Source organism: Suillus bovinus (assembly GCF_016758785.1).
Source record: "Suillus bovinus strain UH-Sbo-P2 chromosome Unknown EDB93scaffold_97, whole genome shotgun sequence".
Taxonomy (NCBI): domain Eukaryota; kingdom Fungi; phylum Basidiomycota; class Agaricomycetes; order Boletales; family Suillaceae; genus Suillus; species Suillus bovinus.
Genome location: NW_024542153.1, coordinates 24,935 through 51,000, shown reverse-complemented (window position 1 = coordinate 51,000; position 26,066 = coordinate 24,935). Strand labels below are relative to the sequence as shown.

General features: G+C 47.6%; 10 protein-coding genes across 10 annotated transcripts; 3 read left to right on the top strand and 7 right to left on the bottom strand.

Annotated features, from left to right (window-relative positions):
- The first annotated feature begins 678 nt into the window (after window positions 1-678).
- EDB93DRAFT_943601 (uncharacterized protein) lies at window positions 679-1,353 on the top strand. The gene is made up of 3 exons (XM_041458034.1): window positions 679-1,087; window positions 1,146-1,202; window positions 1,261-1,353. Exons 1-2 carry the CDS (start codon window positions 830-832, stop codon window positions 1,170-1,172), a joined length of 285 nt encoding a protein of 94 aa, XP_041302389.1. The 5' UTR covers window positions 679-829; the 3' UTR covers window positions 1,173-1,202; window positions 1,261-1,353.
- Window positions 1,354-3,043: 1,690 nt separating this feature from the next.
- EDB93DRAFT_1094487 (uncharacterized protein) lies at window positions 3,044-3,826 on the top strand (the record flags this gene model as incomplete). The annotated part of the gene is made up of 3 exons (XM_041446597.1): window positions 3,044-3,366; window positions 3,425-3,491; window positions 3,548-3,826. The coding sequence occupies 3 exons, from the start codon at window positions 3,044-3,046 to the stop codon at window positions 3,824-3,826; spliced, it is 669 nt and encodes a 222-aa protein (XP_041302388.1).
- Window positions 3,827-3,948: 122 nt separating this feature from the next.
- On the bottom strand, window positions 3,949-5,526 carry EDB93DRAFT_1178624 (uncharacterized protein). Its single transcript, XM_041450590.1, has one exon. It carries the CDS (start codon window positions 5,383-5,385, stop codon window positions 4,144-4,146), a length of 1,242 nt encoding a protein of 413 aa, XP_041302387.1. The 5' UTR covers window positions 5,386-5,526; the 3' UTR covers window positions 3,949-4,143.
- A 225-nt stretch (window positions 5,527-5,751) lies between these two features.
- Window positions 5,752-7,657, bottom strand: EDB93DRAFT_1178620 (uncharacterized protein; the record flags this gene model as incomplete). Its single annotated transcript, XM_041450589.1, has 4 exons — window positions 7,588-7,657; window positions 7,049-7,546; window positions 5,942-7,026; window positions 5,752-5,824 (listed from the first exon to the last, which is right to left on the bottom strand). Coding segments are annotated over exons 2-3 (1,583 nt in total), but the record flags the coding sequence as incomplete, so codon positions are not given.
- A 3,909-nt stretch (window positions 7,658-11,566) lies between these two features.
- On the top strand, window positions 11,567-12,532 carry EDB93DRAFT_1255588 (uncharacterized protein; the record flags this gene model as incomplete). Its single annotated transcript, XM_041453804.1, has 3 exons — window positions 11,567-11,965; window positions 12,021-12,246; window positions 12,297-12,532. 3 exons carry the CDS (start codon window positions 11,567-11,569, stop codon window positions 12,530-12,532), a joined length of 861 nt encoding a protein of 286 aa, XP_041302385.1.
- Window positions 12,533-13,128: 596 nt separating this feature from the next.
- EDB93DRAFT_943478 (uncharacterized protein) lies at window positions 13,129-15,652 on the bottom strand. The gene is made up of 3 exons (XM_041458033.1): window positions 15,355-15,652; window positions 14,865-15,283; window positions 13,129-14,801 (listed from the first exon to the last, which is right to left on the bottom strand). The coding sequence occupies exons 2-3, from the start codon at window positions 15,259-15,261 to the stop codon at window positions 13,582-13,584; spliced, it is 1,617 nt and encodes a 538-aa protein (XP_041302384.1). The 5' UTR covers window positions 15,262-15,283; window positions 15,355-15,652; the 3' UTR covers window positions 13,129-13,581.
- EDB93DRAFT_1094489 (uncharacterized protein) lies at window positions 15,624-17,094 on the bottom strand (the record flags this gene model as incomplete). Its single annotated transcript, XM_041446598.1, has 4 exons — window positions 15,624-16,499; window positions 16,553-16,778; window positions 16,827-16,918; window positions 16,972-17,094. 4 exons carry the CDS (start codon window positions 17,092-17,094, stop codon window positions 15,624-15,626), a joined length of 1,317 nt encoding a protein of 438 aa, XP_041302383.1.
- Window positions 17,095-18,643: 1,549 nt separating this feature from the next.
- Window positions 18,644-20,990, bottom strand: EDB93DRAFT_1233821 (kinase-like domain-containing protein). Its single transcript, XM_041451317.1, has 9 exons — window positions 20,502-20,990; window positions 20,407-20,448; window positions 20,178-20,360; window positions 20,091-20,121; window positions 19,965-20,035; window positions 19,695-19,913; window positions 19,365-19,644; window positions 19,203-19,301; window positions 18,644-19,147 (listed from the first exon to the last, which is right to left on the bottom strand). The coding sequence occupies exons 1-9, from the start codon at window positions 20,661-20,663 to the stop codon at window positions 19,047-19,049; spliced, it is 1,188 nt and encodes a 395-aa protein (XP_041302382.1). The 5' UTR covers window positions 20,664-20,990; the 3' UTR covers window positions 18,644-19,046.
- EDB93DRAFT_943262 (uncharacterized protein) lies at window positions 20,752-22,038 on the bottom strand. The gene is made up of 5 exons (XM_041458032.1): window positions 21,962-22,038; window positions 21,512-21,886; window positions 21,429-21,463; window positions 21,102-21,378; window positions 20,752-21,049 (listed from the first exon to the last, which is right to left on the bottom strand). Exons 2-5 carry the CDS (start codon window positions 21,838-21,840, stop codon window positions 21,019-21,021), a joined length of 672 nt encoding a protein of 223 aa, XP_041302381.1. The 5' UTR covers window positions 21,841-21,886; window positions 21,962-22,038; the 3' UTR covers window positions 20,752-21,018.
- EDB93DRAFT_1178578 (glycoside hydrolase family 92 protein) lies at window positions 21,865-26,066 on the bottom strand. The gene is made up of 21 exons (XM_041450588.1): window positions 25,930-26,066; window positions 25,572-25,860; window positions 25,494-25,518; window positions 25,428-25,440; window positions 25,319-25,358; window positions 25,073-25,255; window positions 24,794-25,016; window positions 24,637-24,738; window positions 24,253-24,586; window positions 24,122-24,205; window positions 23,768-24,072; window positions 23,632-23,713; window positions 23,484-23,570; window positions 23,390-23,438; window positions 23,189-23,339; window positions 23,049-23,133; window positions 22,957-22,995; window positions 22,824-22,908; window positions 22,693-22,773; window positions 21,962-22,644; window positions 21,865-21,886 (listed from the first exon to the last, which is right to left on the bottom strand). The coding sequence occupies exons 2-20, from the start codon at window positions 25,738-25,740 to the stop codon at window positions 22,316-22,318; spliced, it is 2,466 nt and encodes an 821-aa protein (XP_041302380.1). The 5' UTR covers window positions 25,741-25,860; window positions 25,930-26,066; the 3' UTR covers window positions 21,865-21,886; window positions 21,962-22,315.

Sequence of the window (26,066 nt, the reverse complement as noted above, 5' to 3'; positions counted from 1 at the left end):
CGTTCCTTGATTCGCAATCGCGTTCTTGATGGTAGCAGCTGTCATGATATCACTGGGCATGGACAGCAATACTATGAATGGTGTTTTGCGGGAATATCATAGTAGTCTGGGCGAGATTTCAGATGAAGGTGAGTGATTCCCGTCCAACAGACGCAACGCTGACATTAAAGCCAGGCCCATCGAGCAAAAGCCTGCATGATATCTGCCAATAGTCGCAGCTGTCCTTCTACACAAAGTAGTGCTTCCCGCGGATCCGCCGTTGAAACATCGACATGCAAATCACGGTCCTAGTATGCCTTGACAAGCGCTTACGTAGAGATTCTCCATCCCTCATACTTCTGCGCGCGTTTCCTCAAACCAACAAGTTGAAAGGCCCCACCTTTTCGTCCTTTTCTTCTTCTCAGCGCTCGTCTCGGTGTGCGACGCCACAAGATAGTTTTTGGCATACTCGCCATTCCATCTTCATCTTAGTGTGTTTTGTTTCCTTCACAGCGCCACTTAACTTCAGCCTCGAGGGTTGTCTATAATCGTTATCATTGCAGACTAGTACCTTACTGCGCCGTTCTGGCAGTCGGAACCTGGCGTGAGTTACAAACTGTTGGCAGCTGCATGCCCGACTCGAAGCTTACGCACATCAAGATTTCATGTAGTCTCGGTTCTAGTGCTCCACATATCATGGCAAATGAATCGTCTAGTCTCTTCTTCATTTCGGCTACCACCACCTCCAAAACTCGCCCAAGGTTAGCGCCTTCGGCGTTTATAAGGTCTGTTCTGCCCGTTTCCTTCGATTCAGGTGGCTCATTCCTCTGCACGCGCCTAGGGCTTCCGCATGCGTATGATAGTGAGGGCACGGTGTTCTTTCTTCGAAGGTACTGGTAGACAGGCGAGTCATTTGCCCATCCTTTCACTATATAGTACTGACGTCATCCTCTTCATATATGCTATCACCACAGAACTTGGGATTTCTGCATCGTCTTCCGCTTGTGTAGGTCTCATGTTCATATGTACAAGCTGCTGGTGTTCTGTCTCCTTCTGGAAGTGCAACTGTGTTACACCTCTGGTGTATCCCGCCCTACTCTTCATATCAGTGAGTATTTTGAACACCATTATTTTGACCCTTCAGTTTTCGGTATTAACTTCACGAGCACGTCCTCCGAGATCGTCAGTTCTAAGCCAATGAATCCAAATACACTGTTGAGCAGGCAAGCATTCCTCTGTATCCTTGAACTTGCATTGAACTGACTCTAGCCATGTCCTTAGGTCATCACGCAATCAACTATTCACATTGGGCGTGGCATCCATGTAGCCGAACAGTGTTATCCCTCTTTACCTGTTCGACGACATGAATTCCATGCCAAAATTTAGAAGCCGTTGTTGTTCTTTCTCTGGAAACAAGCTCCCGCGTGTTTCGACCTCCTCTGCTTGTTGGTGAGTTTTTTTGTCTACTTTTCTCTGCCAGCTTTAAGCCTCAGCTCTCAAATCCGAACTGACGGGTTCAAAGGCGCTGGCGGATCATGCTGTATCCTTGAACTGACTCTGGTTGTCCTCCTAAGGCTTTGCGCATACCCATTCTTAGGTATGCAACGAGAATCACCCTTAATTTCATTCTCCATTCGGTCTTGGATCTTTGCAGATATCTGGTAATCAGATCTCTGCCTATCTGTGTAGATCCCCAGATTGCCATTCAATACAAGCTGTTGACGTTCTTTTTTCTCTTGCTGGAAACTCAACATTGTAAAGGTTCTCGCGCATTTCGTCCGTCGCAACTTAATTCAGATAGTGTTATACAAGGTCATCCACTGTTTCAACTCATAGGACCGTCCTCTCCTGATCACTTGATCCGTAGATCTTGTTCTCTCTTTGGCAGCGTATTGTCTGCGGTTGACCTATTCAGCAAGTATGTATGGCATGCAATGAATCCGCGACTCCCAAACAGCGAGAATACGCATTCCGAAAAAGCGGAAGATCGTTATTGTTATTGGGGAGCCAGTCATTGACCGCTGGTTCCCACTCGACAGTGTTCGACCTAGTCGTCATTCATACTTGGGAACCGGGACCAGTGCTCATTCTAATTGTATGAGAAGCTGGATGAATATACAAGGAGCCCAAGTACATTCCCTTTCGGTACCCACTTGCTCAAGTTTGCCAACTGATTTATTATCAAAATCGACACTAGTACGGCGTTCCTGAAATCATCCTGTTACGACCGGCTTATTTTTGTGTTTTTTTCTTATTCCACGCGAACAAGGCTAGTACAAGGCTATGTGTATTTCAAACAGTATCTTCCACAGAGCACCGTTGCCTAGAAAGTTGTGGACTGCCCACTCCCAGTGTACGCGCTCGTCTACCTGAAAGGTAATATAGTTATTTTGATAGTGTCTACCACCGCTCCATCTGAACTATAATATATCCCCTACGCCCCGACCACGACTTCAAATCAAACTCTAACGCTCGGACCAGTAGACCGTCCACGTGACTCACTGATGCGTTCATTCCTGCCTCCTTCATGACTTCACCACCGTCATTAATCAATATGGTCCCAATCCCAGTTCTTACAACAAACTCGTCATTTCTGTCAACTCTCAGTCCCTTTCTCTTGTTACTGTCACCATATTCTCAGCCTGCTCACCCCTGTCAAAACCACTATCCGACCCTCGTTATTCTGTCAAACTATACTCATTCATATCGTCACTTATTCAAATTTTCGTACCCTCTTTCCTCTCCTTCTACTCTACCCTGTCAAGCGCGGCTCCACTCCCTTTTGTATCCGTTTTCACATAATCGTTTTGGCTCATCTATTACCGAGAACCCTTACCGTTTCGGAGTATAAGTAGTTCATGTACACCGTGACTTCTTATCAACTTGGCAGAATCGGATACTCTGATTCCCCCGCTCTACGCACTACAAGAACGCCTCACAAAAAGTCTCCGCCTCTAAATGTCTTCATACTAATCTTCGTGTTATCTACCAACACGTCTCTTATCTACTTCGTTTCGTCCACTTTTCCCGTCAAACTCACTACTAGCCTTACAGAACAACCCCCATGGACTCCCAGGTAACTCTCGTTGACAACGATTTCGAACTCGCTGTTCCAGATCCGGCATTCGGTGCAACAACAATACTGGACTTTGACCATGATGTGATGACATCGACGAATGCCACAGTGCGTGGACAGGGTCGCCTACGATACTCTGTGAGAACCGTCAGGGCTAGTCTGGCAGGGACGAACCTCAAGACCGTTTTCAGCCAGGAAGAGAGGATACTGGCAACGGTGCAGCACAGGGATGTCATCCCGGATTTGATGACGTTAGGTGGTGAAACTACAAGGCTTGGCAGCTGGTTCAAGATGCCTATGTTTTCATCGTTGTATGTTGCATTTGATAAGCTTTTGCGAGATATTTTTTTACGAGGTTTGATCATCTAGTCCTGCGTCGTTCCGCGAGGGGAGAGAGACGTATTGCTGGAAAGAAGGCCGGGGCGGCGGAATTGATGTGGGTTGATCATGATCTGCAACAGATGTGAACAAGTTTTGACAACCTTCTGATAGTTGTACAAGGGAAGCGGCGCTAGTAGTAGTACTAGTACAATCGCTCGCTTCTACCCCTCTAATTTCGTTCTGACGCACGATCGGAGAAGGATTATGTGTCGTGCTCACCTGGACTTGCGAGCTGAAGCTGATCTCATACGCGAAAAGGTGTTCATATCCTGTGTGCTAATTGTGCAAAAGACGAGGAAGGACGCGCAGGCGAAGAAATGGGACTTGGTGCCAGCTAATAGTCAATTTGGATTGATCGCCTTCTGTTGTAGCTTGATGAGGCCCTTTTGAAGCGCTGTGTTTTATTTATTGCCTGTATTTCATGAGGAACTTCTGCTCCAAATCAACTTCAGTCTTGAATATGGCACGCTAATTAGCAACCCCGAACGAGTCACTCCAGCTCATTGACAATGTTGTACAAAATATGTGCATTAACAACTTGGTTTGACTCATTCTACATACTGGCCAGAGTACGTAATTGAGTAATCGTGAACGGATATTCCATGGATGTACAAAGTATAAGAGGCAGAACATGAGTGAAATGTAAAGAAAATACCGAAGGTAACATAAAAGTTGAATGATATCAGGCGGCGATTGGGACTGCAGGCCTAGATAGGAACTTCATCTACAACAGGGACTTGAGCAAGCACAACATCCGCAGGGGTAGCATTGCTTGGTTCTGAGGGGTCACCATCATTTGACTGAGTAACAGGGATCGCCTTCTTAGCACAAGCACGGCGCCTTCGTTCCTCCACACCTTTATCAAGCTCTTGGAGAGCTTGATCCACACGTGTCACAACCGCGCGCCTTGCGTTTCGCACTACATCGGACCCAAAGCTGGGAATGTTGTCCAAATCCGCGAAGAGCAACGAAAGCGCATGCTCCTGAGCGCGAACAGGCGCGTTGGCCGGGGTGTAAGTCAATGCAAATACATCAGCGGTGCCGAGGGCTGAAGAAAAATCGAGTTCGACAGGGAACTGAAAGACAGCGAGGAGGTTCTCAAGACGGGCAGCAACAGAAGAGATCTGGGAGATAGAGGAGGCGACTTGGACCGGCGATGCAGCAGCCTCTTCTTGGGCATCAGAGTCAGTGATCTCGTTAGCTTTTTCTTTTCCCTCTTGTGAAAGTCTGGGTCCTTCCTCGTTGACTGATGTGGAAGTAGCAGTCAGGGTTGTGATATGATCGCATTTGACAGGAGCTTCGATCGTAGTGCCTTTAGAGAGACGGACAAGAATCGCCTGGAGCATATCGCGCACTTCAGACCGGTGCTCTGCCATAAGACGGCGTTCTTCCATCAAATGGGAAGAGATCATGTCCTTGAGCGAAGGCTCATCCGGGCCAGAAACAGTATAATTACTGGACATGTGAGAACATCTTTGGTTGACGGTTCCTGCGAGAAAGTTCTCAGCATATAAATGATGGTGAGGAAAGAGTCGTTGCTTCTCGAACTGGGCCTGGAAAGCAGCAAAATCGTGCCACTCTCTGGTAGTAGCCTCGTGCTCACGAACGGCCTGATCGCGGATGGCACGGTTGGCCCGTTGGATTTCAGCGTTCTTACGGGAATTGTCGCTGTCGAACAAAAACTGTGTGTCAAAATCCTCAACCTCTGACATACGGGTACGCGGCAGGACATCTTGCATCATGCGTGTCTGGTTGGGAGACTCATCGTATTCTTGTGCATGGAGAGTATTGCGAGTAGGCTGGTTCCCAAACTTCTGTCGTAAATACAGAGCCAATACGCCCTCACATTGCTCTCTGTCGTACTGGGGAGCATGAGGATCAAGGACGAAGGGGAGCGGGCGGTAGTGGTAACAGGGATAAGTCATTTGGACGGGTGTAGTGAAGGACATTGTGAATATGGGATTGGGATGAGTTTATGAGAGATTGCATGTTGAGCACTGAATTTATATATCTGGATGATGTGGACTTGTGGTTAATCCTTTTGTGAGCAGACCACTGACTATTCTAACTTGGTGCGATTGTGCTCGAACTTGATAGTCACGATGACTATTGTCACGACTGTGACCATGAGTAAAAGTCACTGTGATTCTTCTCGCCACTTGACGCTTTGACCAGGGCTTTACTTACCTTTTGACATATTTTTGCTCTCTGTCAAAGCTAATTGCTCCAAGAAACTGAGACAGCTATGAATCGCTTTCGAGTGTCAGGCCTCATCGATCATCCTTAGAGTTCGACGATATCACACTAAACCCGTGCTGGATCCGATGCAGAAACTGGCATTGAATTCGATCGTTTTCGAGCAGCGTGTACATGTACCAACTAGCAGTATGTAATATTGAATATGTATGGTTGAGTCATGGAATATAAAAAAAGCTACCGTGACGATGGACCCACATGTATGGGATATGCAACACAGTAGGGGATCCTATGTGGTGCTAACTATACCACGATCTTGGAATACGGATTTTCTTTTTCACTTCAGTGTCAGGCTGGAGTGTGCCTGCAACGGAAAGATGAAGCCAGGTGTTTAGTGGGGGAAAACGTGCAACCCCGCTTTCAGTTTCCCATGTCTCCTTCCCGACAAACACAGTGGCAGGAATGCCAGTCCACATAGCGGAGAAAGAGGCAGCTTGCAGCGGATGCTTTGGAATCTCTTTGGAAACTGCGACCAAGCGATGACCAAGGACATGGGGATAGCGTAGTACCATCGAGGCCACTTCACGGCATAGCTTTGAAACCAATCCCAGTGTGAGGACGTTTTGTAGATCAAGATAAAAAGCGATCTCTTGCCAAAGTTCCAAGGGCAGCGGTGTAGAGCTAATGCTGGGTGGTGCACCGCTAATCCCCCGAGCAAAGGACTTTTTGCGCCATGCATCTATTCCCTTGTGCCCACGCCAGACCTTTATGACACGCACAAAGAGTGCAGGGTCAATGCGATAACCAAGGCGAGCAAGAGCGGTGATTCCTGGCGTAGAAGGAGACACTGCGAAGAATGACGGCAAAAATTGGAGGGCAGTGGTATGACTAAACGTCGTGTGTATGTCCTTTACCACTTTGACAATTGCACAGTGGGAAACAGAGAATGCAACTCCAAAGTAATCGCCTGGAGCATACCGTTGGTCTAAAATTGATTCGATCAAGCGTGATACAGAGGCCTGCAGGCATCTCTCGTTGTCTAAATGCATTGCGAAGCAAACCACGGTGTCTTTGCGAACCCATACACATTCCTTTCTATCTGGCTTGGGAGGATGGAACAACGCGAATGGCGCTTCGAATATCTGAGGAGCAAATGCAAAGCTGATAACGGAGGCATTAAACCATCCCACATCTGTGAGTTGATTGTGATTGGATATGGTCTCGAATTCGTGAATTAATTGGCCAAGTTGAAGGTCTGAGTGGGACATGCAGCACCCAATGATCATCTCTAACAATGAGACCCGGACCTGCTCATTTGTAGATAAGATGTCGCTGATGCCGAGCAAGTCGCTCAAAGCCGCGCCAGGGCTCGTGCAAGCCAAAGATCGATGTCTCTAAGTCAGAGTCGTCTATGACTGGCGCCGCTGGCCTCTTGTACCTATTCTCAGGAGAACACTCTGGTGAACAAGCTAGGTTGCGGTAATGGTCTTCGGAAATGTCTTCAAGAAAAGCTTTTGTTTTTGGCAGGCATTCCAAGGAGTAAAATGGTATCCCGTTTATGTCGAAGATATTGTGATCAAGGTCGATCCCATAGGCCCATTCTGCGTCAACGTCGAACCTAATGTCTACCCGCCGGTCAAAAATGGTGAGACCGTCATCAAGTGCTAGGGGAAAAGATTGGCCGTCAAACTCGTCAAACTCGTCCAGCATCTCTTTTAACTCCTGTTGTTTCCTTGTGATGGCATGGGGCAACCGCATCCATTGAAGCACCTTTACGCCAAGACCCTCCGGATAACAGTCATAAAGACGATAGTAGCAGAAATAGATATTTCGATAACGGTAAACATAGCACCCTACGAGTGCCCATGTCTGCAGGTAGAAGTTCAAAAAAATCTGGACAATCGAGAGTGTCATGTTGGATACACCGTTTATAAGGGCTACGAAGTATGACATACCTGCAGGGTGCGCTTTTTTGTTACTTTGGACTACCACAACTACAAGACTGTCGGACGAGAAATTAAAGTTACCAAGTAGCTCGAGTAAACCAACACCTCACGTGACATTTTAGACGTTTCAAGTGTCGTACACTCATTTTTCTTGCAACACTTCAAGTTTGATAATTGTTTTGAGATGCTTTTCAGCTCTTTAATTGTCTGAGTTGTCTTTGTCGGCTGGATGTTAAGACATTCAAGTTGTCCCCCAATAAATAAGTCAATTCAAGCAACGTGGTATTTTACTGACGACTGCATGTATTGGTTATCGACTCTTACACTCATTCAATCCCATACGCTGCTACTGATTACTCTTGTCTGATCCCAACTTCGAACTTAGTGTTTCTACCCTTGGGTCACATATAGTTTGCAGCCTCATTGTTCAGCTAAAAATAGGTATGTCAGTATTGTGACGTCAACTGACGGTCAACGATACTTACAGCGCTTCTTGTCGTCGTAGCTAATAGGGAAGTAGACACCAGCAGCCTCGTCTTCGGCTAAATAGGTATGTCAGCATTGTGGTGTCGACTAACGGTCAACGATACTTACAGCGCTTCTTGTCGTCGTAGCTAATAGGGAAGTAGACACCAGCAGCCTCGTCTTCGGCTAAATAGGTATGTTAGCATTGTGGTGTCGACTAACGGTCAACGACACTTACAGCGCTTCTTGTCGTCGTAGCTAATAGGGAAGTAGACACCAGCAGCCTCGTCTTCGGCTAAATAAGTATGTCAGCATTGTGGTGTCGACTGACGGTCAATAATACTTGCCACGGGCCACATTCTCGCGCTTGGCTACGGCTGCATGTTATGTTAATAAATATAATGCTACTGACATCATGAGTACTCGCAGGGTCCCGTAATCTCTCCTGACATGGGGTATGCGACTGCCAGAGCTGCCATGGAGGCAAGTGCATTAAGCAGGAAAAAACGCTGCATGTTTGAAGTTGAGAGAAGTCAAGTTTAGAGCTTTGTCACTGCATACCTCGAAAATCAAGGATTCTTCTTATACCTTCGCTTAACCAGTTGGACCTTGCTGAAGTCCGACGTGGCACGATATGATGATGACAACCGTGACTGTTTAAAGCTCTGAAAATGGGTTTTTGTCATGAATGACTTGGACTTCGATTCATGAAACATACGCCACCTCATGGGTTGCTAGCTCAGGACTTGTGGGGCGAAGCTGTAACAACACTGTCTGATGAGTACTAATATGATAAGTGATGCAATCATCATGCAATCAATTGACTAACGGGCATTATACGGCAATGCTTAATTGCAAGGTCACTCTTTCTCGTCATGATAGGGTGCCAGCTGTAAGATAGAGTACTACTATCATTGGTACTCCACTCTGGCCCTCCACGTTTGCATCGAGGCAGCACAGACTCGGAGGTAGGGGAAATTCAAATATCTCAAACTTCCCATGCCAGGTGACCGTTACAGCGTTGTGCTAATTAGTAATCACTCCCGGCTTTGCAAAATAATACGAACATTCTCAAATGCGAGTGATTGAAGTGAGAGCACGACAAAATATGATATTGCAGTTGCGAGTACAATTTGTAGACTACCAGTATGTGAATTCAAAGCATAGAAAGCATAATGAAGGCACTACGGAGGATATCAACGGATCAAAAGCAGCTCAGCGGATCAAAACACGATAACGAAAGTAAAACAATTGATGGAACGATCTTTCGTGATGGTCTAATGGTTTGGTGAAAGCCAATGATGCTAGGACAATGGTATCAGACATTCAGAACGCGTCGATGAGACGCGTCATATTGGGTCACATGTTCTCAAAATTACATCCAGAAATTATCGTTCCTTTATCAGCGTGGCGGCCCCAACGTCCACTTCTTATTAAAATAAGTATCTAGATGTATTCTATAGTACTGAATATACCACTTTCTGTACTCAACTAACGATTTGACGAAGAACTAACGCGTTTTTCCCGGCAGATGGACGGTCAAACTGCAGCGAGAGATATTCTAATAGCTTATATATGGCCGTAGTAACCTTTCGCGATCGACTCAGCAACTGCACTTCCTTGCCTGTAGAGCAACTGTGGAGTAGAGAAACACTTCAGTTGTACTACGTCGTAACATGGACGATCATTAACAATCATACGATCCCTGCTGCTGCATTCATTGAACATTTCGTTACCATACTCATCAAAAGGCCGTGGCTAATGGAAAGCCAATTCGTCGAAGTCATGCACACATGCACACCATCACCCAGCCATGCATCAACATAGATGTAGCTGTTGATATAGAAGCCAATTTGCATGGGCACCACTTAATCAGTGAATCGCCGAAGACCTCGGAGAAGGGCATATATTAGGGGAGCTCACAGTAGGTCGCTTTCGCTTTTGCTGACACTGTTATGCATTCTCAGTGCTCACGACATGAGAACAGAAGGAAAACGCCCAGGGAAATTGTCGGGAAATGGGTTGGAAGAGTTGTTGATTTCTCGTTTGTTGTTTCTATTTGAGGGTGTCTTGAACGCTACTGGCGAAGGTGTCGCCTGCTAAATGGGCATTGGCCTCTGTTATTTTGATGACCGCCTCCTCCTCCAGAGTCCGACCGACAAGTTGCAAACAAACAGGAGCGTTCTTGAATTTCTCTGGGTCATCTGAATTAATTATTGGCATCGGAACATCACCGATTAGCTGAGAACCAACAGCCTTTCCTCAAGACGTGGTCGCTGGTTACCTGCACGAAGGGAGGTACGTTGTGACGACCTCAGAGTTTTAGAAACGGGCGCCGAATTACAAGGCAGAACAGCGCACACCACGGCAAATTGATCATGCACAACTTGCACCGGAACTGTGAACCGCATCGGACTGTTACAGGAGGTGAGAAATGAAGCGAGAATTCTGGAGGACCATAGAACGACTTTTTTGAGACCGCATCGACCCAAATCAGGGGAACGAACCTGAAAGATGCGAACGGTGACGGTAAGAAAATGGCAGAATCCTCCTCCACAACTATGACTCGACCTTCAGGGTTTGTTATCCAGGCCCCGTATTCTACTTTTGGTTTGAGATGTACGCAACTTAGGCACTATAAACCTGAAGGAAATTGGAAGCAGAAGGGCTGTCTTGCTTGAAGTTGCAATGTGGTTGACAAGTCCTCGACGTTGTATGACCCTACATGTCTGTGTGATGTGGGAAATGTGGGAATAAAAGCTTCGCTGTGATAAGAAAGCGGGTGCCAAACATCCCATAACCCTGACCGAACACGGATGCATCCTTTGAATAGTAGACGGGACGAGAGACCTACATCAGCTTGACCCCCTTGCGGGATTCATGTGCGAAAGAATATCCCTCGCCCGTGGAGATAGTGCGAAGGTGAATTCGGAGTAGCTCAGCAATTTACTGGTGAACAATTGTCTCATCCATGCAAGAAAATGTACCAAAAGTTGGAGTTAGGTCACCGTGTGAGTTGTAGGGATGGGTACTCGCTGTTTCAGGCGTGCGTGTCCTTAGATCAATGACTGTGAAAGGACATCTCCCCGCCACGCAGTCAAGACAATGCTGGCTCTTGAGTTATTGATGATTTTGAGAAAATGGACACCGTGACAGTTCTAGTGGAACAGGAGTGAGTAGGCGGTTGCTACTACCATTTGCCTGGCTTAGTCAGCAGTGTATTTAGCGACGCGCTGAGGCAAGTTCGCGTATAATTAATCCGAGTCACCGACAAGTTTGGGATGAGCAAGTCCAAAGCAAGTCAAGCCAAAGCCTTAGTTCAAAGGACGCCAACTCAGGGTATCTTGGCTGCTATATTCATCATGCTCAGCACCTGGTGCCGTCATCCTGCAATACCAAGCTAGATGACAATTTTTGCCGTGCCATCATGTGCTACCGAATAACAGCCTCGTGGCCCGTTGTGCTTTCGGGGAGGGTGATAAAAGAGTTTGTTGATGGCTCATAGCCCATTCCACCGCCCCAAATGCCAACCACTCCGCTTTCTCTTGCTTTGATCCAACTCTGGATCGGCGATCCAGCGCTGCCCTGGTCCAATCCGGTATGGCAGTCTCTAACACACGTAACTGGTGACCCGTGGGCGTACGACCAATATAGGGGTGTAACCCGTGTCGCTGAATGGACAGTAGACACAGCTCGGGCAGTCGAAGCGTTCATGAACAATTGTAGGACAGCTGGGGATCTTGCAGACATCGCTGTGAAAGGGAAGGACGATGACCATGAAGGTCGTTCCGCGTGGAACGCCTGGGTTAAGACGTCATGGCCCAAATGGAATATCAACAAACTTGTCGACCAAATCTTAGAAGAAAACGGATGCGAGTCCCATGCTGTCATGGCAAGGTTAAAGTGCAAGAGCACGGATGATGTGAGTTACGTGTTAATCCGTTTATCTTATAATATAATGAAATCCGAGTACTTAGTTTCCGACGATGGAAGCTGCGCAGCTGAAACATGCCGTTTCCATCAATTTGGCCGATTCATTGTTCGGCGATGATGCATTTACCGACGGAACGTTTATTGTGCCATGCGTCATGACGTTTATATCCACTGTGATGGTATTGACGTGGAGCAGGTATCGGAAGGCTATGAAACGGCAAGTTGACGGTATCGGGAAGAAGCTTCAGGAAGTTGAGGAGCAATGGCTAGGTAAGTGGCGCAGGTTGGTCAGTTGGGGTAAGGGTCTTACTGTAGCGCAGCCTGGGCGGTCGCAGATTCAAATCCTATCTCGGTCAGCATGCGCGCCTACCTGAAGAAACTGGATTCTTTGGTTGCACTTGTCAGCCAATTCAAGGACCGGGAAACGGTGGAGAAGCTCAATGCGCGTCGTGAACAAGTCAATGCGATGCTGACCGGTACCAAGAAACTCCCCATCAAGGCAGAATCCATAGAATGTGAGCAGCCTTTCAGATCTACAGCAAAATCCGAATGTTGAGTGTTACTCGTTTTACTCGATTAAGCTGAACAAATGATGATCGATTAAGCTCGACGAATGGTATACCAGGTCTTACGAATCACGTCAAGCCCTGGGTGCACTGTACCTGTATAGAGCAGTCCGTTTCTTCTCGCGTATACACTCGTGACTAATTTTGATCGCTATGACACATAGAAGATACGAAGCAATAAACTTGTTCAACATAAGATTGAAATCTTCGACCAACGTTGAATCTCCGGGCAACACCTGTCCACGCTAAGCCAATTGCAAGCATCATCGCACACGGTCCTGCTCATTCGAAATAATAAGCCAATCAAAATTCATGATAGGAATACGAACCGCAGGCGCGCTGGGCAATACGTATTGCGCAGGACACTTTTTCTGAACTTTAGAGTAATTTTAAACGATGCTTCGTTCGGAACACCGCTAAATACCTGTAGTTACATACGTAGGATACACACCCAGTGCACGTATTATAAACTAGCCATTTCCTCAGCCTCGTGTACGTATCATACTAGCTGGTACCTGCGTCCCATCAAAACATCAGCTTCTCAACGCAATTCGACGCGATCAAATGATAGCAGTCTCTCAAGAATCAATCTGATCTGAACTTTTCAAATTGCTCAATGATTTTCACAATCGAAGCTGCGAAGGAGAATGCATAGAATCGAGAGAGGAATAGCGGAACTGCATAGATATTACGAATCTGGCATATATGATGTACAACAAATGTATAGTTTTCGACGTAGTTAGATTTTTTCGTGTCGTACACGGGCGCCTATTCCTATATCTGCAAACATAAATCCAATAGATGGGAAACAAAGGGGGTTTGGGAGAGCGGTTCCATGCTAGCGGTGTCAACGATGATTACAAACTAAAGGCATACAAGGACATAGTCCAACAACATAACACTTGAATGTACAGCGCCAAATGGTGCACCTCCGAAGTCTACACCACGAGTCACGCACCAAAAATAAGTGCCCCGCCCAAAATGCGCGCAATCCAAGCATACGCACCTAAAAAAAACAGCACTGATCCGATCCTCGTAGTTACGGATCATCATCAATACATGCCGACAGTTGAGAATGCACATATTCCTGCGCATATAATACCGGCTTGCGTTTCGCCAGTGGTCGTGAAGCCTCGTGCCGCCGGAACACCATCTGTGCGACTAGCTGGGATATGCTTCCTATGACGCCCTTCTTGCGGCGTTCAGGACTCTTCCCTTCGTTTACATCCATGCCGAGCTTGTCGCCCAGCTTTAACCTGAGAAGAGCTCCGACCTCTGCGCTCCTCTCCCGTTCTCGCTTCTTCTTCGACTTGCGCATGTATGCGTCTGTGCATTCCAGACCCTCGGGCGACCCCTGCAGTGCAGCAAGTGAGCGCTTACGCAACTCGAAGAGTTGTGCGAGCTCAGGGTCGCTGTCCATATCGTGCACGGAAAGGCAGAGATTGAAATCCTCAGGCGAGGGTGAGCGTGGAAGAGGTACGTCCCTCGGATCATGGATGAACAAAAGGGGCTGGCTGGCAACAAACGGGACGGTTTGCAATGACGCGAGGGGCACAAATGCGGATGCACTGGGGAGGAGGTCGTCGTCTGTGTCAGCACCTGGAAGCGAGAGGAGGGATGGGCCAGGAGAGAATGGAGAAGGTGGGAGGTTATCTGTGTCGTCGGGCAGAGAGGAGCAGGACCGCCTGCTGGGAGATGATGGTGGTATATTGGGTAGCGCTTTTTCATGCTCTAGCTCGGGAAGACCAGAAAGGGAGAGATGAGGGGATCGCAGTTCTGGAGGGCCGTCGATGACCATGTCTGTCGACGAAAGCGCCGGACATTGGGAGGAGGATGGGGGTTGCTCATCTAGTTGATGCATGGGTATGTGTTGGTGCGATGGCCAGGGTATGTGGAGCGGCACGAGTCTGGGACAGGGCGGATCAACGCCAAGAAGGTAGGGCGCCTGATCAGATGAAAAGGATGTTATGTTGTTCGATACTGATGTAGAGAGATCGCCAATGTCCTCGCTCCCTAAACAGGGAGACCAGGAAAATTTGGGCGAGGGCGGATCATCCCAAAGGGATTTCACCAAGTTGTGTTCGGGTGGCGGCTTCCAGGGTGGTGATAGAGGTGAAAGCGGCGAATCTGACTCGGCGGAACTATCCGACATAGCAGATATCCCGTCATAGAAATCCTCTTCAAAATCACTCTGATGAGCTGTATGCCCACTCTCGTCAAACATCGAATCATCGTCATTATCTTCATAGCCCGGTAACTCTAGATTATAGAGTAATTGCGTCGGTGGTGGCGTTAGAGGTCTATGACAAGCAAGGTCCTCACGACGCATAACAGTCGGGGAGTCCAAGACGCCTGGTGAATGGGTAGTGAAGATGGGTGTAAGTTCGCCTCTTTCTTCTGGTAGTGAGATGGTGCACTTTGATGGAGAAGTGCTGGACGGTGGACTCGGGTATAAGTTCACCGGAGCAGACTGCTTCAAAAGATTGGAAGGACCAGGCACGGGCTGTGTGTGTTTAGACTTGAGAGGTGGGAAGTCGTCCTCTGAAAACAAGGAGAAAATAGGGTTACTGCTGCAGCTTGGAATTGGCTGCCAAGGTTGGGAGCAGAGTGGTGCAAAGGTAAACACAGGCCGCAGCTCTGGTTTGAGTAAGGAGGAATCATTCAGAGAGGGAATGTATTGAACTAGGGCAGCCCTAGTCAAATCATCCCTGGTATCCATTATGTCCACCGATATTCAAGCCCTGTAACGAGCGCCGAGTCTGATCAACAAAAAAAAAACAAGTAGACAAAAAAACACGAACAGAAGACTTACAATTAATATCAAAGGTTGCAAGGCATCACAAAAGACAGAAGAAACAGATGAAATACTCCTGGATGATATCGAGTCAAAGAGCGTTGAGTTGCAGTGCTGAACACCGTTCTCCTCGTGCCCAAGCAGCTTGTGGCTGAGAAACTCGTGTTCGGTGATTTCCTTGATGGGCCTGCAGGAGATCCACGACGTTGAACCACTACTAAATAAAGTACTACAAACTTACATCAACCATGTCACCTGCTCTCTAACACCTGACAACGACATCATCTTCAATAATTATTAGGTCTTCTTAAATGTGCTAAAATCCGATCCGATAACGTCTCTTCGACCTCAGTGGCATGAGGCTTCAACTCCGTACTTTTCACCCTCGATGCATACTCCCTGCACGCATTGACGCTCTTCTTCAATTCTGGATCGTCTTGTGCTAGCCCAACTACGTTGATCCCCGTAAAATTGAGTTCGAGAAGTTGGACAACTTTATGCAGCATATCGGGATTAGGAGAATAAGTCCCAGAGTTGTTATCAATCACCAACTCCCATCTCACACCGCTATCGTCCGTTTCATCGGAGAAGTTCTCCCAGCCACCTTGTGGGCGAGGGTGAAACTCTCCGCTATACACTACGCTTTCTGCACAGTTGCTAAGCAGTGCATGCTTCGATGCAAAGTCAACAAAGAACGCCGCCCCTGTCTCTGAGAAACGGAAGGTGTCGTCTTCTTCGGCGATAACATACGTGTATACTGCGGGCTTGACGCGATTTTCAAATATGCTTGTGCCGTCTCGACGTAAGCCGCCTCGCAGAAGCTTGAACACATCATCGGCACTTGTGATGACCCCAAATCCGTTTGAAACGGACCGGGCGTATAACATGTGGTGGCCAGCCATGATGCCGGAACGCACTGCAATTGATGTAGGTCGTTTGAAAATTGCATGTGCCGCCTTGTAATCGTGGTTCCATCGTTGCACCATATCCCCAAACAATTGCGGGACGCCTTTAATATAGATTTTCCATGTCGAATACAACCGCGTGTCCTTGAGATTGGTAAGAACGCCCATTGTTGGTGAGTCGTGTCGAGAATAGTGGATCGGGCCATCAAACGAATATGGTAGTGATCTTGAATTATGTGCCGACGGAGAGGATTCAATCTTGAGAGAAATGAAACGTTGATAACCACAATCGGTCGCGATCGCACTCTTACCTTTAACCAGAACGATCCTTTCTTTCGACCCGAACGCTTTCCAACTATCTCGACCTCTCTCGTACCTGGATTTACACTCGTCTGGAATGTGCCGATGTCATTATCTACCAGTGCCCCAGTCTCCACCTCTTGTACAACCACAGACAACGTAGCCGTGGAAGGAACCATTTTGACCATCCAGGTCTCGTCCCAAACTGGGGACAGGGTATTCACCTTGATAGTCGACCTGCGATAAAGTAGGCCAGCGTCAAAAAGCAAATAACGAAATACTCACGTGTACGAAACCTTGTCGTCAAGCGTAGCACGAAAACACGGGTTCATCATGCCAATAACGTGCACCTTTGCAAGATCCGACGCCCCAATGAACTTCAGAACCAACTCATTGAAACTCAGCATGTCTCAACGAAAAACACACTCACCCTGATAACCAGATCCACGTACTTGGTATCTACATCGAACTCCTTCGTCGCGAGCTGGATGGTGTCGAGGTGGTTGCTGAACTTGACTTTGGCGCTCTGAAGGGCGTCGTGAGAACCTTTCATGGCGGCTCGAAGACAAATTGTGTGAGAGAACATCGGTCACGGTGGTCCATAGAGATATTTTGGCAAGCTGCGCACACCAGTGGATCACACGGAGGAGCCGATGAGCTCAAACCTTACTCTAGGGTTAGGGTTACATGACTCTGCGGCCCGCTGGTTCCATGTGGGGCGCAAATGAATACAGTCCGAATCCGTGACAAAGGGAGTTTGGTGGAGATCTCTAGCTCGCGATTTCCTTAACAAACCGACCCTGAAGAACAGGCAGGTTCACGATGATAGTAGATCCGCCGTACCGCATCGTCCCTTTAAATGTGCCTTACACGCTACTAGATGCTCACGATAGTCAGGATGAACGAAACTAGCCCCATCCGCCACGAAATTGAATGGGCAGTATCATATCTGACCGTCCCAGCGACTCGAGTATCATTGCAGTTCTTCATCCTACGATAGCTGTTATCGCCATAACATCACGCGAGCAAACTCGCCACAACTTGTGATGCCAAAGATAATAAGCTGGTTGTGATGGTTTTTGTCATACCAATAACATGAATAACAAATCCCGCTATTCATGAAATCAGCGGTGATAAACATCCAGTAGAGAGCGGACCGCCCAAGATAACAATTAAGTAATCGAGTGATCCACGTGTTGACGCGGCGAGACCCAGCCTGTTAATGAAATGCGCCAAGTTGGGTAAGTTTCCGGGGACAATTCGACTCGTGGCTGGATTGACGTATTTGTATTTGTCCAAATGAATGATGGTATTGGGTAGTTCTGATGCAGTTGAGTTCCAGCTTGCCATCGTGCTATACATGACCGGCGTGCTGCGAAACCTAATCACTGCTCGAACAGGAAAGATACCAGCTGCTTTTCTATCAGGATATATTTGATCCCAGCCACCAATTATAGCGGTTGCGAGGCCACGTTCGTGAATAGGGCACATCAACGCAAGTGCGAGTCCACTGACCAAAAGTGATCTCGCGCAGCTTGTAAATGGTATAAGCGCTGTTGTCCGTCGAGCAACACGACATTATTGTCAAACAGGATCCCGAGATACCGCTTAGGCGGTTGTTCATAACAGTGGGGAGAGCCGGAATATGCAGTACAGCCGCGGCTGAGTCGTTGGCTCGTTGTGAAGAAACGTTGATAGCTGGATGAGATATGCTATTTGAGCCCCAGACTCAGTTCAGTGATCTAGTTCTTCGCGAAGGCATCGTTCTAGAATGCATAAGAGTTCTAAAATCCATTGTTTTGGGAGGGAAAACTTCAATGTTTGAAAGTCAGCAGCCCGACACAGCCACATTCGTAACACGAACATCGAGCTAAGATATGTCAGTACTACAATAAAATTCACACATAAGTAGTCCGAGCTTCGCTCAAGGACATCATGATCTAGACGATATGGACGACCTTCCGAAAATAAAGCCCGTTCTTGGGAATGAATTTACTTGTGTAAAACTATCAAAAACTTAAATGTCATGGCCACCGTCCATAATCAACCCCTGCCAACCCCTGAAAACACTTCACATTACAAACTTGTTACAGACAATATGCATCGACTTTCCTGTCCCTTTCGAGACCTCTATCTCTATCTCTATCTCTATCGCTTTCCCCGCCCATCTATGGCTCAATCCCGCTCGAAGTAGCGCATAAAGTCAAGGCTGAACTTTTGAGGTGGCCTTGTAGCAAGCGAACACGAGCATCTCCTAGACCGCATCATGTTCATAAGGAACTACTTCAAAAAAGATCTAGCGACTTTGTGGTACAAGACAACAATCTAGGTTCTTCCACATCTGGATTGAAGAAGATGCTCTCTCATCATATACGAGCGCGCGAATTCCTTTCCGCAGCCTGTACAACCAGCCCTAATCCTCATGTAAGATTCCATGACGTGACGAGTGAGGTTTCCCTTTTTGCAGCGTATCGAATACCCGTGTCAGGTGCAGTTCACTGTGTCCTATGCTTGGCTAGCCTGGAACAGTTGCGCTTCAAGTCTGGTTGGACAATTTGATGGGACATGCCCCTTCTTGAAACTGTCATGGAAGAGTGCGTATAATTCTAGTGATACATTGTTAGCGTTTCAATGCAAGGCTGCAAATGATAGCGAATTCACCGAGGCGAGCAATTAATTTCGGTGAGGGCCCAGAGTACATGCTGTAACAAGGCTGAGTTACGTAGTCGGCAGAACTGCGGGCGCCATGGTGCCATATGCCTGTACAAGGTAATACGACAATATGAGAAAACAAGAGATGATATTTCACGATAGCAGTCTCACGAGTATGGTCCGCTGAAGGTGATGGAATAGCGTTGATAGAGATCAAAGTCGGGATCTCGCGGCTGGTCCTCGTGCACAAAGCGCTATCCACAAAATAAACTGCTTCCTCAGCAGGAGGACGATTATTGGGTGTAGTAGACCAGCAACAGGTCATGAAATCCCATTGTTTGTCAGTAACAAAACAGTCATCCGGACGAGGATGCATTTTCCCTTCAGCCACTTTTAGTAAGACTGCGATGTCTTTGGTCAAGTGACGCCAAGGAATATCTCCCGTTAAAACCTGTAGGACGGGTTAGTGAGTTGCATTAACAAGGACTACCACCGACTGACTTGGAGCATGATACAACCAAAGGAGTACATATCACTTCGAGTAGTGGCTGCAGAAGCTAATTCTTCTTCAGAGATAAGTTCAGGAGCTGTCCATCTCACTGCTCCTGGATGACAACTCGTCTGCACGAGGTACGTCATGTCAGCCAACTTATTTAAAGTTCCGGAAAGACCAAAATCTGCAAGATACGCCTTTCTGTTACCATCGATAAGGACGTTGGTCTTTGAACTGATTATTAATGTGTGAGGGATAGAATAAATAACGAATCTTACACCAGTGAGATCTCCATGAACGATGGGGTTCAAGCCCATATGTCTGTCTTCTGTCAAACTAAATGTATGAACTGACATGAAAAAAAAATTATACATTTTTCTTTGGATATGCACGTTTTCACCCACGATAGTTGAGGCCAGCAGCAATGTCACGAAGCTTGTCAAAACAATGAACCCGACTGCGCAAACTAGGAATATGTTTGAAGTGCTCACCAAAAGCAGACGATCATGCAGCCCAAGGGTCTTGTTCCGGAGGAGAAACGACGTCAGAGTGCCGTTGGTCATCCACGGAGCGACTAAAGCTTCTGATGGACTAAAACCCGTAGCTGTACCCATGAACTTCAAAATATTAGAATGCCGCAACCTCTTCCAAATTCCAAGCTCTCTCCGAAACCTCTGAGAAAGCATGAGAATATGACTGTTCCCTCGGATAGAACATTACCCTAGCATTAAAGTATACTGATCGAAACGCTTTGACGGCGACCTGCGGGCGAGCGTTAAGTTAGTAAATGTAGAAGAACTAACATCTGCACAAACCTCTTCAATGCCATCTGGTCCACAGTATGTACACTTGTAAACATCTCCATAAGTCCCGCCGGAAATCGAGTATGGGTTTTGTCGGGTGATAAGACTGGTTAAGTCTGGGATGAGGGTTGAAGTGATTGGAGTGACATCGAGAGTAGTAAGTGAGTTGTTCATACTGGAAGACGAGACCGTGTTCGAAGGGAAGGGTAGTGCATAAGCCAGAGGCGTTGAGGCCTCAAGGTCACCCTTGTGTGGAAAGCCTGACAGCGCTCTGTGCCAGACAGCCGCATCCCCTTATCATCACGCATCCATAATAGGCAGGAGGACTTCGTGCACCTTCGTGCAACCTTCGAGTTTCTTTTCTCACTCTTTTACTTCGCCGCCAAGTCCCCGATCCCAACCGCAATATTAATGATGCTTGTGTCTCGAGTCTCGACGTACGCAATGCGACATGCCATCAAGTGAAATAATTATTGGATCACGTCGTTTTGCATAGACTATTCTAGCTTCGACACCGTCCCTTCACCATTCAACTGCAGAATTTAGCCTGCTTCACGGACCTGGCATTTGTTAGTGGATAATTGCACCCTGCCGCGGCGACGAGGTACTCACTGTCTCATGATACTGACCGGTCTCGCCGATTTCATTATATGTCTTAGGCTGTGTCCATACTTTCGTCTGTTCGCAGGTTCACCGATGCCCGTCTGCCCGCCGTATGACCTTGGGCTTTGACTGTATACGTGAATAACACGTCTGTCATGAATCACGATCGGCGTTTCGTTGGCTTCATCGACAGAGAGGCCGACGTTAGACAGATATAACTCTGGCTGATATGTACGATTCTCAATAGCAAGGGACCACAATCGGTATCTTCCTTGCTGCACCCGCCCTGGGTCCAATACTTGGCGAGTCGTTATCGCAAGCCTTCGACTGACATGCCTGTTTCTTGCTTGCATAGCCGTTGTATCCTTGTCCTTCTTCATCCTGTTCAAGCATACCTACCAATGTGAATGGAGTCTCACCTATTGCTCATGCCGAAGATGATAAGCTGGTCGTCGAGCATCACGATGTGATGGTTCTTGTCATACCAATAACATGAATAACAAATTCCGCTGTTTATTAAATCAGCGGCGATAAACATCCAGTAGAGAGCGGAGTGCCAATCGAGTGATCCACGTGCTGACGCGGCGAGACCCAGCCTGTTAATGAAATGCACCAAGTTGGTAAGTTTCCGGGGTGGCTGGATTGAAGTATTTATATTTGTCGAAATGAATGATGGTGTTGGGCGCCAGCCGATGGAGGTAAGTTCCAGCCAAGTTCCAGCTTGCCATCGTTCGCATGTACTGTACATGACTGGCGCGCTGCGAAACCTAATTTTCTATCAGGACATTTGATCGCTGCCACCAATTATAGCGGTTTGCGAGGCCACGTTCGTGAATAGGGTACATCAACGCAAGTGCGAGTCCACTGACCAAAAGTGATCTCGCGCAGCTTTGAAGTTTGTGGAGGGTGTCAACGCTGTTGTCCGTCGAACCACGCGACACTATTGTCAAGTAGAATACCCGAGATGACTGCCTGGGCGGTTGTCTGTGGCAATGGGGAGAGCCGAAATATACCGCAGCACGGCTGAGTCATTGGTTCGTTGCGAAGAAACATTGGTAGCTGAATGAGATATGCCCCAGGCTCTGTTCAGTGATCTACATCTAAAAGTGGACTTTGCAGCCCGGTTGATTTGTGATGGAGATCGCGACTCGAGGCTTCAATATCAATTATTGCACGGACCCATGTGGCCAAACAAGGACAAATCTAATTCTATCTTCAAGTTGTCACCGTGCCCTAGCAAATCCTCCCATCGACAGACTTTCTGGTACAGGTCCACCACAATCATACGTTTTGTCCTCCGTGACAACTATTTCAATCTCCCCACCTACTCTAAATGTATCATAGAAATCAATGTAACATCTACTTTTCGCAGGCCTTCCATTGATCGTTACGTTTTTCACGTACGCAGGCACACCATTGGGTATCGGGTGCGCCACAGACGCAGGAGAGTAGTTGGTAACAGTTACCGTAGTGCTAGTGTTGAGGTAGCTGTTGTGGATGGTATATTTTGGCGTAAAGGGAGAGACAATAAGGTAGTGCGTCGTTGAAGGAACTGTACCCGAGTTAACTGGATGGGTGGGTGAACCGATGAGGAGCTTACCTGGGTACAATCCTAAGAGATGGAAGCTGAGGAGTGTTGCCATTGCAGCCTGATCGTCGTTTCCAGGAAGACCTGCGGTTTCTGGATCTAATTCAGCACCATTCCACACCAACTAGCTTCTCGAACTTTACCAATGTTAAAGTTATTCATGACAACATCACGGACACGATCAACAGAGCGCCAAGGTTGGTTCACATAGTGGTATCCGATGGGTGTCTGCTCCACAGGTCAGCACCGTTTCAACCTTGCATATAAGAGATTAACCTGGAAAGAAGGCTCGTTGCCTGCCTGGTAATATCCTGCCTGGACGTCAACAAGGTAAATGTTAGTTAGGACGACCCGTAGGATGAACCTACCTCAAAGAAATGATCGAGTCGATTCGTGAACGTTGTATTTCCTCCCATGAGCTCAACCAAGTACCCCGTATCATGCGGTGCATACCTGTTATTATCCATCATAAGGCATCCAACACGTCTTTGCGAACAGAGATACCCACCAGCTATACTCCCACGACGATGATTCATAGAACCCGCTCTGATTATCCTCCTGAAGCGAGCACTCTGGATTGTTCCTGGTGTCCTTCGGCGAGCAGTTGACAGGGTCGGTGTTATAGAAGGTTCCATTGGGTAATCTCTTCTGCATGAACCCTGCGATGATAATATGTTAGGATTGACATCCCTACATCGACTCGAATTACCTTGGTACCCATCACTCTTTACAGTTGCATCCCAGACATTGCGGTACCACTGTAAAGTTTGCGATCAGCGACTTGGACACCACTATTCGCTCACATATGATCGGTTAGTGTAGTATGCAACGTCGTCCGTTTTGCCAAGCACTTGTGCCACTTGGCGAATACCGAAGTCCTCAAATGCATACTGGAATGGATACAGCCATGTCTTGAGATCGAAACACAAGCATTGATAAGGGAGGATTCACCTCGAGAGTTCTACTTCCCTCTCTGGTCTGTCTACCGGTGCTCCCAGTGTCTAGAACAGCAAAAGGTACGTAAGAAAATTGCCTGTATATCAAATTCAGCGCTTATATCTGATGCGCCACCAACGAAGTCACGTACTTGTAAACATTCACCTGCCTGCCCAATGTATTCCATTCGGGCGGATTCACCTGCCCGTCCGTGACGAGCGCGGCATACAGCTCGTTGAGGTCAATTCCCAGCGCTCGCGCCTCATTGTGGTAGTTCACCGCAAACTGTGCAACGATGTTGTCGCCGCTTGATCCGCCCTGTGTCCACCCAGGAAGGTTATTCGCGCGGCATTCCGGCATCCAGCCGAGTTTACGCCAGCCATCGATGTAGTTGTCCACGATTTGTGCGAATTCAACCGGGGAGTGAAGAGTCATGAGGGGGTAAAATGTTCGGAACTGCGCATGTGGGTGAGTAAAATTCCGACATCACATCATTGCTGCCCACCGTGTCCCAGCTACAGTAAAGAGAGTCAAAGTAGAATGATGTCGTGTTCGCAAATGCGCCCTGAGTTTCTAAAGTAGCATTATTCTGCAGAAACGTGGTTAGCTCAACTCCGTTACGATGTTTGCACCTACAGGAGTTAATGACGCTCGGTACAGCGAAGAATACAGCATCTCCGTCACATTATGGGGCGTGTGTACAACATCAACCTCGATCTTGCTGAGCTTCTCCTGCCAAAGAGCTTTGGACGCCTTCAGGGTTTCATTGAAGGAACTTTTGCCAATTTCCTCCTCGGCGTTGGCACAGGCCTGGTTTGTCGATACGAATGAAATACCAACACGAAGGATCACTTCCTCTGGGTTACCCTCATATGAGAAGAGTGCACCTGATTGGTAGGGTGTACCGCCTATCAAGTTCTTAGAGAGATTGAGGTGGGTCTGACCGAGTCCCTTTGCGTCGAGGCCGAACCTGATGATCATATCGTTAGTTCGAATATAACAGCAGCACGCGATGCTCACTTATCACCCGTCCAGATGCCATATTCGCTCAGCTTTTGAGTTCCGCCGTTCAAGAGATCATAACAAGCAAATACTCGGTAGTGGTGCGAGCCGGGACCGAAGCTAACACAATCAAACTGATTTACCACATCGTCGATCGAAAACGTTCAATGCCTACCTGGAGCCATAGTGGCCGCCGAGTGTGATACGACCCTGTACTGGATCGATATGGAGGGACCCGCCCGCAAATGATGCCGGCAAGTCATTGGCTAGGTCGAGCACAAAGTACGGTTTTGAGCCCTTCGGGAATGTGAAACGTTCTAACCCAGCACGACGCGTCGATGTAGCTTCTATCTTGATATCATTATCTAAAGTCAGCGAAAAGTAGCCTGGGGAGGCGTCTGATGCGCTCATTTCAGCTCCTAGAACTTCCATATAACATAGTAAGACGCTATACCATCACTATCGTTCTTCCTGTACCTCTCACGCGCCTCCAGCGTGGTCGTGCACGTGTGGAATCCTGAAGGACAAAGGAGGGGCATGACCTCGAAGTTACCATACGTCCCGAGGGATGACCCCGTGCCGCTGTCATGCAGGGGACTTATTCCGCGAGCTTTCTGCGACGGATCCGAGTTGTATCCTATGGGTGATTCATCACGCATTGTAACGGAAGCGTATATGGCCGCAGTGCAGAACAGCTTACCCGCTGGCGCGTAACCTGTGAAGTCGGTAGCGAATTTGACCTAGAGGTAGGCATGCGCGTTGTTGTCACGGTGATATTTAAATTGAGACGTACCATTCCGAAGGGCTACCGACGCTCCTGGACTACGCAACAGGCATCGTTCAACAGCTTAAGACGCGTCACAAGGGAAACCTACCAAACATCTCCATAATAGGTGTGATCTGGGAAATAGTTGTCAGAACACGTGAAGCTGCCAAAAAATTACCCGATCTACCAGTTCCGATGAAAGGATTCACGAAAGCAGTGTAGTCGATCTTCGTGGAGTTAGATGCCTGAGCAGCTGCTATAGCAGCACTGATACGTGCTTGAACTTTTGGCGATGGCTGGGCGTATGTCGTGCTAATGCACACCGCAGCAGCGGATGCTAGTAGCCAACCAACCATGATGACACTTGTAATTCCCTTCGTGTTGTGGGGAATAACCAACGTTGAGCGAAGGCTATTTAACAGCGCTTATGTAGATCCTCCAGAACATTTATATGCAATCATTTAATGACCTGAACACTGTCGGACAACCGCATCAGCACATGGAAATACCTTGCGTGCATCTGGAAGAACGTATCGTGCGCAGGCTTAACTATATCCGTGACGTAGCTCCGAACGTGTAAGATTCATCGCTATGGCCACGCCAGCACAGAATACGGGATATACATACAGAGATGAGAAGTACAAGCTCATCAGTATGCTACAGGGGCGCGTTAAAGTCGGGA